The sequence below is a fragment of the Cyprinodon variegatus genome, unplaced genomic scaffold, assembly GCF_000732505.1.
Source record: "Cyprinodon variegatus isolate N-32 unplaced genomic scaffold, C_variegatus-1.0 Scaffold422, whole genome shotgun sequence".
Taxonomy (NCBI): domain Eukaryota; kingdom Metazoa; phylum Chordata; class Actinopteri; order Cyprinodontiformes; family Cyprinodontidae; genus Cyprinodon; species Cyprinodon variegatus.
The window spans coordinates 358285-370594 of record NW_015150875.1 but is presented as its reverse complement, the minus strand read 5'-3'; the positions used below and the strand labels follow the sequence as shown (position 1 = coordinate 370594).

The following is a 12310-nucleotide window of genomic DNA, read 5'->3' as shown; positions in this document are numbered from 1 at the left end:
TTGAAAAGGGGAATCCACTTCCCATCTCCTGTATATGATATTTTTCTTGGCAAAAATACACTAAAGAAAGAGGACAATGGGGGATAGTTAAGTAAGTCACGTCGTTTTTTTTTTTTCCTTGTCAAAGCTTTGTCCTCCTTTACCCAACTCTACCAGACTTCACAGAGTCTGGCATACTTCTACCATGCACTAAAGTTAGATGAAGTCACTAAGTCACAAAGTCACTCCTCATAATTGATAAAAGTCTAATAATTAATTTGGAATTTTGCAGAACCATGCTTTTGAATATAAATGTTGTTCTCACCCTTCCTAAGCCGCCTTTTTCCTTGTTTCTAATCATAACCCCCTTTAACCTGTCAACACCAAACCCACGCTGCTCTTCCCAAAGACCCCTTTGCTACAACGGAGGGGAGTGCCGGCATTGCTCCAGAGCTGGACCTGTTCGCCATGAAACCTGCCGACACGGAGGCTTCCTCTGCCATCACTCCTCCCACCTCTAGCGAAGCGCCGACCATCATCGCCCCCATCGCTTCTCCTGCTCCTTCCTCCACTACTACCACCACCGACACCACCACCACAGAGTCTGCAGCTGCCCCGACTCTAGATTTCTTTGGTGGTAATGTCCTCTCACTCTCATTATGTCTCTCATTGCACTGACCTGCATTATGGCAACCATTGATGAAGGTTTAGATGAATATGACTGTGTTGTTCTTGCTAATGGTTATCTTGATAGTGCCAGTGATAATTTAACAAGCCCCTACATTTCAGATTTGTTTTTCTATTTTTTGTTCTTTCTTCAGCTAATCAAGCACTTTGACTGCCTCTGTTATAGCTAGAATAATCTATATGAAAGAACAAACAAACAAAAAAAAAGTACAAAGAAACATTTTATCTTTGTTTTAGGATTGAATTTCTTTTTTTTAGGATCAAAATAAAGTCAGATTTTGTTGGGGCATAAATGTTAATGTCATCCTATAAACAGAGGGAAGTCAATTTGCTTTGATTCTTGACTGAATACTAACTGTTTGCCAAATGTCTCAGGGAAGAAAACCGTTTTCTTCTCATCATAGTTATTAGAACCTAAGATCCTTCTGAGAATGCCTGTTAGTAGCTTATGCATCTGAGTTCAAATGGAATATTGGTTGATTTTAGCATTTGGGTTCTTTAAACACGTAAAACTAAATTCATACCTCTGAACAATGGATATTGGATTATATATTCATGAACTTGATGTTTATTTGATTGGAAAAAGAGTAAGAAACAAATATATGAAATGTGTGAGTTTGGAAATATGATAAGATTACACTGTAGTTAAGACAGTTTTCAACATAAAATTACCAATCTGTAAACTTCACATTTTGCACTTGTAACATAACATAACACCACACCAAGACTCTCATTTTATCAAGTGAAAACATTATACATAAATATTAATTTGACATCATTCACATCATAAGTTCTCTTTTATTATTGCAGAGACAGACACAAAAATGCTTCCTTCTTTCACTCCCACAGACAACTTCCTCGTAAAAAAAAAAAGTGCTAGTTTTATCCATTTTCCGTCACGCTTTATCACTCCTGGGGTTGCGAGGGGTGCTTCAGCTATCTATGGGCGAGAGGAGGGGTCCACCCTGGACAGGTCAGCAGTCCATCGCAAAGCAACACAGAAACAAACAAGTATCCATGCACACACTCACACCTACAGTATGGAGAATTTAGAGAAGCCAATTAACCTAACAGTCATGTTTTTGGACTGTGGGAGGAAGCCGGAGTACCCGGAGAAAACCCACTCATGCTCAGGGAGAACATGCAAACTCCATGCAAAAAGACTCCGGCCGGGAATCGAACCTGGAACTTACTTGCTGCAAGGCAGCAGAGCTACCCACTGCACTGAGCAGCCCCTGCTAGAGCTCAATTTAAAATAAATCAGACTACTGTTCCACATTTCTCTTTTTTAGGCATTGTCTTGTAAGACTAATTAACATGATCTTACAGTGGATAGTTTTGCTCACAGGAGTTCCAGTGGCTTCTTTAATTAAATGAATACTTGGGGGTGATGGAGTGGTGAAAGACCTTGTTCTTTTGAGTGCATACAAAGCTCACTTAACAATAAGTACACGTAACATCTGTTGTTTTTGTGTCACTGATTCACTAAGCAAGTACCTACAGAAAGTGAGTCCAGTTAGTTTAAAAGGTTGAACTGTAAAGTGCCTTGAGAGGACTTGTGTTGGGAATTGGCACCATATAAATAAACTGAATTTAATTGAATTGAAAAGCTGGAGGACACCAAAGAATGTGATTCTTGGTCTTTGACCTGCATATGTGTTGATCATTCTATAAGTGCCCCAGCCCTGATTCTATGCCTATTTCGCTTATTGGTTAAAATGTTAAAATCCATGTATATTTTCACATGATTCCTATATTGCATTAATGCGGAAATTAAAAGACCAGGGCAAAGTTTAAGTGAATTAAATATTTTAAAAATATTGTGCTTCCCTAACAACAGGATTTGTAGAAACTGAAGAGTTTGTGGCAGAGTTGGTATTGTGGCCACCTGAACACAGACGTCACAGATGTGGAGCTGCATTGAGACTGCTGATAGAGACCATTTAAAAACACAGTGATCAAGAGTCAGTCGGAACATTCCCAAGAAAAGGAACACATTTTAGCTGAGATCTCACCCACTAGAGACTAAAGTTGAGAAATTTCCCTAGCCTTTTCCTTGCAGGAAGTTTTTTTAGTTAAGGATATTTAACTTTGCTAACGGCCTTATCTTCAAAGATTCCAAGTAAGTAGTGCTAAATTGCATGTTCAATATTTTTCGTTGGTTATCTGTAAAAATTAAAGCACTAATTTTAAAATTTAAAAGAGAATTTGGTTCTGCTCCATTCAAATGAGTGGATTGCATGTCCTACAGCCAATCTGAGGTGGCCATAAAAGAAGGACAAGATGCTAAGCCATGTGGCTGGAGGTAATAATAAACAAATAATTAAACTAATTTAATAGATTCAATGATATTAATTTTATGTTTACTGCAGTTCGCATAGTTCAAAATCTCTTTTCCCACAGTAAATGTCTAAATTTGCATATCCTCCGCTCATGAATTTGCACTGTTTTGTCGTTTCAAATATGATCTAGTAATGAAGGCATACGCACAAAAAAAAACTTTGCACAATCTGCTGAAATGCAAATGCAACACATTCTTTTAATTTCTACTGTCTGTGCAAAAACAGGTTTACAGGTTGTTTAAGACGTGCATCCTTCTGAAGCTCAGGCTCTAAATTCTTTTTTCTTATTTCTGTTGGTCAGTTTAAGGGATTAGGACACAATAAATAATATCTGACTAAAACTTTTGTCAAACATTAGTAGACGTTTGTCCTTATGCTGAAATGAATCAATATTCCATTTTAAACTTTGCACTTTCTCCTACTGCATTGCACTGAAAAGTTAAACAGCTGCTTACTCTTTGAAATTAATCTTAAAAATCTCTCTCTACTTTCCCTCATCTCTCTTCTTAACTCATCATGCACCGGACTTGAATCTGAACGTCCATGTGATTGTCTGTCCTTGTTCTTAGATATGTTTGATTCAATGCCTGAGCAAAGCCCTACCGCAGAATCCAAAGCTGCTACCACTCCTAGCGTAGACTTTTTTGGTGCAGGTACAAGAGTTGATGTCCCTCTTTATGTTTGTGGAGCCTCTTCACCTCCTCTGGTTTCCATAGTTACTCTCCTTTGTCAAGTGTTTTTTTCCCCCCTCACATGTCCTGACTTGTCCCTCATAGTGGTATGAGAACTGTGCATGTGACCTACTCGTCAGCTACTGGATTGTTTCTGTGGCTGCTTTCTATAAATGTCTTTAATTTCAACCTGCCACGCTAACGCTTTTCTTTGCTCCCCAACCTCCTCGGTTTTCTCCCTTCTCGTGTCCTGCCTCTTGCTTGCGTTGGTAACTTAGACCTACCTGCTTTTTCTCGCGGGCCCTCTCCGTTGCCCGAGTCGGCTCCGGCTGGAGACATTGTGACGGGTGAGTTGAGCTGCCTTGTCTTCACTGCATCCCTTTTATCTCTTCCTTCCTTTATGAGGGGTGCAGACAGATAAGTTTGCATGCTAAGGACGTCTGCATGCACATGCAGGTTAGTTCTCTGTTTTGAACCGCTGCACACTTCAAGGATGTTGAGACATGGAGACGATGCAGAGATTCTTGTTTCCCTTTGCTTGATGTTCGCAAATCTACTTCAATCTTTAGGAAAAGGCAGAAGAAGTCAAATAAAACCTCCTTTTTATTTTTCCCTAAAAACAGAACATTAGAATTTCTCTCATCATGGGATTTCCCATTTCTTTTCAGATACGTTTACATCTCCAGCTCCAACCACCAGTCCTACTCCTTCTGCTGCCCCTGCCACTACTCCTGCACTGCAAGTTTCTTCTCCACCGAAACCAGAGCCTGAGCCGGTTATTGACCTATTGGGTAATGAACACATAATACACAAACTCGCTCAGTATTATATCCGCTGTCTGTGGCATCTGCCTGAATGGAAAGATAACATGTTTTCCCTTTCTAGCATCAGCTCCATTTAGTTACACAAGTAGCAGCTGCTATCTCATCAAATAGTTTTGACACATAATAAACAAACTAGTCGATATACGTATGTTATACATTTATCAATCACTCAACAAATAAACCAATCAGTCTTTATTTTCAACTTCAATTTGCATTTTAATTAGTTTCAGTATAAACTGTTCATCACATGCATGACATACGCTTTATCCTTGAGAGGCTACAGTTTGAGATATCAAAAACACCTCGGCACAAGAAAAGCAGATTTAAACACGAGACAAACATTTCAGCACAGGGCTACATTGGAGGCTTAGGAGTCAGTCTATCTAGTATTTGAGCATCAGCTGTGTGTTTGCGAGTGAGTGTGTCGAATTTGTCCATGAATGCTATCTAAAGGCCATTGTCCTTGATAAGATGGTAGTTTTATCAACTGGTGCTATAGTTCTGAATGCATCCACAGGTGTCCGCAGGTAGGGGGGGGTGGAGCCGGCAGTTCAGGGCCCTTCCACCTTAAGTTCCAGGGGAGTTTTGATGAAGTTGGAGCTGAAATCATAAATACACTTTTGTTTTGAGAGCAAGCTTCACAGAATTTTTCATCAGCCTTGAAGTCTTTGTCGCTGGGCTCCACATGGCCAATCCAATTTTCCTAATTTGTTGGGCTTGTTCTGCCCTAAAGCGAGCGTACACATCAAAGATTTTACCTGATTTGAGTTCAACAACTGCAGCCAGCTTGCATTCCATTGCACCCAACATACGACTTACCTCCCAGTCCTGTTCTTTCACAGCCTTTGTGAGCATGTCACCCGCTGCCGGCCGCTTAATCATTGCCAAATTGCGGCCAACATCCTCTGTAATTGTATATACATTAGGCATCCTTAAAATCCAAATCAGAGTATCATAAATCCAAACATGTATACTTCTTCCACGTCCTCAACTGACAGCATCGTAAAACACACCATTATCCAATCCTTCCAGGAATTCAGGGTATATCTCACTAAGTATGTCCCATCAGGACAGGACAGGTCCCATTTAGCTTGTCTTACAGTTTAGATTATTTTTTTCAATTGCATTGAGAGACCAGCGGACCATGAGCCATTGTTTGATTCGGGTGATATGAAGAGAGTGCTCAGAAAGTCAAGACACAGCAAAAAGCAAAAATAGAGTAGGGAGGAACAGGAGCAGCAGGAAAATGCGAACGCCTACGCCAAGAGCAGGACAGAGATTAGAACATGTTTATATCTCAGGAAAACACCATCAGACTCAAGAGCTAATGACCAAAAGACAAACCCAGGCAAAAAATAAAATATCTGGTATCTGAATTATAACCATCAGGACTTGGGAAAACAGTTAGACAAAATTAAATCTAACCAAAAAAACTAGTAAAAACTGATTGTATGATTTACTCATACCAACCTAATTTTCTCTTGTAGCTCGGAATATGTTCCAATCATACTGTGCTATTAGGTAATGTTCCTACCAACTGAAGCTCATTTCAAATTTATGTCAATTTAATCAGTATACATTGAATTTGATTGCTTTTTTTGTTTGTTTTTTGCCCAGATTTAATTAGAACCAAAAGAAATGAAAAATTTACTACATCAATATTGTGTTGCTTGGTTTTCAGAAAACAGAACATTAGATTTGTGTCTATGACTTCATGCAAACAGGAAAAGGGAAAAGACTGATATGCTATATTTTCATCTGAGCAATAAATGTCTTGATAAAGGAAGTTAAATGGAAGTTGGAAGGGATGAAACAGCAAAATGTAGGGAGGAAATGGGTGCATGAATCAGCAAAGAGAAAAACAGACCCACCGCTGACACAGTACGATACAAAACTACCTCAGAGTGAAGTATCCTACTACTGGTTTCATTTTAAAGTCCCAGCCAACTGTGAATCAAAATTTCAGATGCTATTGATTGATTTGTACAATAGCTCATCTACACCTCCCTTACTTAGATTAATGATTTCTATGTAAAGTTTAGTACCACAACAGAATGGAGCCAGGAAGACACAACCCAAGGTAGCAGTTAACCAGTTTATATTCAGAAAAAAACAAGAACTCAAAGAATAGCTTCCTCAGATGAACTCAGAGTCCAAAATGACTGAAGATCAGCAAAATCAAGGGAAAAAAATTCAACATCCTAAATAATCAGAATCCATTGAAGGTCCAGCAGTCTGAATCCAAATATCCAAAATCCAATTGACAAGTCAAGACAGTGAGAGATAGCAGGGGTTGTACACTGCAAAGCTACACAAATAGACTTATGACATACTAACTCCAAATGGGCAACAGCTTTGGCAGGGTCTGAAACAGTCCAGGTTTCATCACAAGAAGGCTGATGAATAATTGAGATGACAGTTGGCTTGAACTCTAAGTCAGGCCTGAAGACAATGGCAGGGGACTGGAGAGAAACTGAGAAATAGGCAGCAGAACAGGTGCAATCACTTAGGATAATCAGGCAGAGGGAAATGGTGCATTCATGCAGTGTATTCTCATTATCAGTTTGTGAGAAATCGTACGAAAAGTTATGCACCATAATTTGTTTTGGACGTTTTTTTCGTCGTATTTCGTTGTATTTTTACATCTTGCCTCGAGACAAGTTATCCTTGCGCATGCGCATCTTACGCACCATTCAATAACATAGAATTTAACATACTGTACAATTAACCCTAACCCTGACCCTAACCCTAACCCTAAGATACAAAACAGCAAGCAACCTAGTGAGAGACATCAAGAAGTAATTATTGCACTGTTTTTCCCAGTTTTACGTCCGTCCGCGGATCTGCTTTTTTCGTCTGTCTGGCTGCGCATGCGCACTGATCTGTTTTTTCAAGGAAAAACGTGCAAAACGTACGAAATACTGTGCATAACTTTTCGTAGGATTTCATACGAACTGATAATGAGAATATGTTGATTCATGGTATACTGGGAAAACCTAAGAACAGATGAAACTGTGACATTCTAAAAAAAATATGTCAAAAGACTCCAGTCACTGTGTAAAGCCCCTAATAAACACTTTGCCTTCACCGAGGCTCCCAGGAAACCCACCATCACAAAATTAAATAGCTACTGGCTTGTGTCTGTCTGAGAAACTGACAGATGTTGAAGCATCTGAAGATGATCACAGGCCCCCTACAGAAACCCTTACAGTTTACCTACAAACCAACAGTTTGGTAAATAATGCAATCAACCATGGACAACATTTCATCCTGCATCATCTCAAAGATCCTGTTTGTGAACATCTTCTCAACCTTCAATACCATCAGACCAAATATCCTTCATCCTCTTTCATTTATCAAAACCTTGGATAGTTTTCATACACAGATCCTGTTTAGATGAAGGTCCAACAGAGACTGTAGTTCCTGCAGCAACTCCAGAGGAGAGCTGATCATTTTCTACACATCTACCATTCAGTCTGTCCTGTGTTTGTCCATCATTGTCTTTTTGGATGTAACAAGATAGGTACAACATACAACAAACTATTTGGGTGGCAGAGAGTATCATCTGACCGTCCCTCAAGAAAAGCCAAGGAAACATCTCTACAAATGCTATACACCTTGAACTCACTCTAACATTGATTTCACTTAAAGCTGGGTTCTGCGGTGAACCCTTTACAAAAAACCCAAAGAAAGTTTCTTCCAATATCTGAGAAATACTTATCAGTTAAACTCCCTGATCAACAGCATGCATGTCTGCACAAATCTAACCACGTCTTCCTCATTGACCAACATAGCTGGATATGGCTGTACTTTGTTCTAATATTTACAAAAGGTGTAAAGAGGCCCCTCTCTCAGCAACAATCACTTTTATGGTCCTGTGGCACATTCTGCTAGCCAATTCAAGTGTATCATGTAGAAAGGCAAGTGATCATTTATAAGATCCAGTGTAATAATGTTAGAACAGCTGAAAACCATTCCACTGATTACAATAGCCATTAAGTTAATCTTCATTCAGCTATTTGAGTATTTAGAAGACCAGCATTCAAGCATTCGACTACATTCTCAAAGTGGCCAGAAAAAACAAACTTCCAATTGAAATTCATTAGTCTACTCTTGTTCTGAGGAATGAGGACTATTCCATGAGAGAAACAGTGTGTACTCCTTTGAAAAAGCAAACCAAACTAGGAGCAGAGGCCCAGGTACAAAGCTGAGCAGGAAAATAAGCACATCAGATTCTCTGAACTATTCCTGCAGCAAGCTTATTTAAAGGTGTAGTGGAGGATGTTCTTTTTCCGGGTGGATCATCAAAATAAGTGGTTCTCCTAATTGTCAATCGTTCTGGTGTTCAGGATCCTCATCTCTGATAATTGACTTCTTCAGACCTGATACTTTTACTGTATATAGTCCTATCCAATATTTCCAAAATCTTGCAAGCCTTTGCAGTTATCAATGATCCATAAGACAATTGTTGCTTTTCAATGTTTTTTATATTTGTCAAAACTCAAATATTTTGAGTGTCGTTACCTTCTAACTGTATCAGTCTGTCAAAAGTTATAGCTATGTGCTTTAAAAGGGGATGTCATGATTTCAGCTCTCTGCTATTACTACAGCATTCTATCACTCCTTGTTATGTGATTCAGGAGTGACCTTTCACCCCTCTCTGTATGTATCCCTGCAGACTCCTTCAGCGGCCCTGTGGAGGAGAAGCAAAGCTCTGCTCCTGCTGTTCCAGGAGAAGACCTGCTGGGAGGTTAGACTAAATCTTCTTCACAACATCCGAGTATTTAATGCAAGTTATGGTTACATTAGATAGTAAAAGGTCTTGAAATCCAAAATTGGAAAATGTCAGTAGCAAACATTCTCTGCCACGACAGAAAGTAACGCAATGACTAATGATGGAAACACATTAGCCAGATTAATGTTGCTATTTCGCAGACTTGGCAAGCATGGTTGGATGAAACGCACAGCAGTTTCAAAGTGACTTAGGGCTCATGTGAAATCTTTCACCTAATGCAGCCTTCAGGAATGGCTCTGCCTCCCTCTCGTCTGGTTCATTTGATTTAAAGTGGAGCAGTTAGAACAACTAATTCAGTTTAGCTAGAAATCAAAGCGTCAGCATGTTTCATCAGTGTGCTGATGTCTGTGTTTATTTTCTGTATGCAGCAACAGATTGTCTCCCCTGGTGAAGATGTGAAAGAATCTTCACCAGGCAGAGGTCTGACCCACATGCAGAACACACTTCTGGAGGCAGAAGACAGTTTTAAGAGTTTATAAAGTAGTAAGGAGATCTGGAGACGAAATCTGGAACTGAGATTTCTGGGGCTTGGGACATGTCAGCTCTCTGGGAAACACGGCTAAAATGATTTCTCTTGTGGAGGGAGGAGTGAGCAGGGTCCGATCTGAGGAAGTATCATGATGGAAGATTAGAAGCTTGGAGCAAAGGAGAACCATAGAACATCTTGGCAAACGACTAAAGCAGTAATTACACCGGACGCTTAACAGAGCAGCAAAGCAGGAAGTGGCACCCTTGGTGTGTCACAGCTTTCCATTTTAAACAGTAAAATTATTTATGGCGGCCATGTAATATGATCGTTCAATGCTCGTATTACACACTTAGGTAGAGTTTCTAATTTCAGATGCGTATGTGCTCCAGTTTGGGCTAGGAAGAAACAAAACACAACATCTGGTTTCATAGTTCACTTCAAACCAAGGTGCTTCTTCTACTTGGTGCTTTTTCTACAGGATAATACCCAACGCCTACTGTTATTACTGCCCACACAGCAGATGTTGGTAGTTTGACCTGCTAAGAAAATACATATCTGAATTCTCATCAGGTTGGTCAAGATGCTGTTTTTTTTTAGGTGATCATATGTTACTTATAAATTCCTAACTTTCAAACATTGTACTGTTTAATTTACTTTCCCATGTCACAAAAGCTCATCTTTGCTCAGAGCCCCGTTGCAGAACCCATTGCTCTGGAGTGTTCTCTTTAGCATGTGGTGTAAATTTCAGTTTTTAAACATATGCGAGTATGCCACTTTGCTGTGCTGTTATGCGTCTGGTGTATTTACTGCTTAACTTTGAATCAACCTAGGAGATCAGGACAGAGGAATAATTAGTAGATGGTGATGTTATGAGATGAACTGAGGCTTTGAGACATGTGTTGAGTAGTGGAGGAGGTGTTTCGAGGCTTTCTTCATGTAGCGGAGGAGCCAAAATTGATGACGTCCAAAGCCTTGCTACCGCTATACCATGTGACTGGTATGATGGTACGCTGGAAAAATAACCTAGAAATAAGTTAAAATTACCTACATTTTGTATTCACCCTTAATTTGAGTAGGTAAATTAGTTTGCTAAAGGAATGAGTAATTTTACTGTTAATATAAGATAATTAGATAACATGCACTTTAAACAAGGCAATGCAATTGTGTTTTCTTATTTTAAATGTAAATAGTCTTGTTCCATCGACACAATGTCTCGTTTTCCTCCTCAATCCCAGAACAAATGCACTTATTTTAAGAAAAAATTAGGAGATTTCAATTTTTTTCCAGTGTAGCAAGTGGTTCGGCTCGCCCTTGAACTTTGACAGGCATTTAAACAGCCTCAGTATTCAGTCAAGATGTAGGAGTTCGTAGGAGAGTTACAGTCAGTTGAGTATTTGGATAGAGTTTGGATATACTCTAAGAATAGATGGGTTGGAAAAACCACCAATATAGTTGGTCAAACAGGTTTGGTTATTAAAACAAAGAAACAATATTAGAATCAGAAACCAAGCCATTGGTTTCGGTGGCATTATTAGTATTAAGTAGTATTCAGTGATAGTGGTATCAGCTGTAGAAGTTTACCATTCAAAATTAGGGTTACTAGTTTGAGTCCCGGCTTATTGTCCTTGGCTTATTGTGGTTAAATTGACCAATATGTATTGATGTGCTCTTTTACCAACATAGTTTGAGTAGAAACAAAAAAAACAAACATTTTATTGGTTATTTTAACCAAAAATTGGTTGGACACATAACTTCAAACCAGGTTGAAACCAAAAACTGTGGGAAAAAAAATATTATTTTTGAACAAAAATGACATTTTTTATTTTGCTATAAGAGAAGAGACAGAGCAATGCATATTTTCAACTAAGACATAACTTAGGACAGAGAAATTTAAGACTTTTGTGCTCATTTATATTATACAAGTTTGACATGCATGAGATCTTACCAAATTTTGCTTTTTGAAAATTGAATTTAATAAAAATCTTCTACACTCTGCTATGCAACTGGACATAGATCAGCATAAGAGCATAATAACAGAAATAATTTACCAAACAACAAAATCAACATTCTTCTTTATCGTGTCAATCCTTAAGGGCAGATTATACTTCTGCAACCGCACACATCAAATGTCGCTTGGGTCTGGTCGCGAACCAGTTTTTCTGGTATGCTTCTGCAACGTCTGACTGGAATTTCTAGGGACGCACAGCAGTTTCTCGCCAAAGCGCAGAACTTCTGCGCAGGGGGCGTGGTCATGCACAGAGACAGATTTGACGGTTGCAGAGGCTATGTGTCAGAAGCATAAATTGGCCTTTAGACCCAAATTCCTTAGGTGAGCTGAAAAGAAGATAGCATATGTTTATGAGCACCTGAATTTATTGATTTACTGAAATATGGAAATTAGCTGAAGGTCAGTCCAGAAATTTTACTGGTAATTAATTTATTTTATAATAGACATGTTATATATGTATTAGATATATATCTGTAATCTTTTATTGGCTCATTTATTATTTTTTATATGCATTATTCATATTATGCCCCCTACA

General features: G+C 38.9%; 1 protein-coding gene across 6 annotated transcripts in view; it reads left to right on the top strand.

Moving 5' to 3' along the window:
- Positions 1 to 12310, top strand: part of snap91 (synaptosome associated protein 91kDa) — an 82769-nt gene that overhangs the window by 59686 nt on the left and 10773 nt on the right. For 3 of the 6 annotated variants that reach the window (XM_015388409.1, XM_015388407.1, XM_015388406.1), the window contains 5 exons: positions 389 to 616; positions 3578 to 3661; positions 3958 to 4026; positions 4348 to 4470; positions 9182 to 9253. In XM_015388409.1, coding sequence (XP_015243895.1) covers positions 389 to 616; positions 3578 to 3661; positions 3958 to 4026; positions 4348 to 4470; positions 9182 to 9253 — 576 coding nt within the window. The remainder of the gene's footprint in view (positions 1 to 388; positions 617 to 3577; positions 3662 to 3957; positions 4027 to 4347; positions 4471 to 9181; positions 9254 to 12310) is intronic. The other 3 variants (XM_015388410.1, XM_015388408.1, XM_015388411.1) reach the window with 3 other exon arrangements.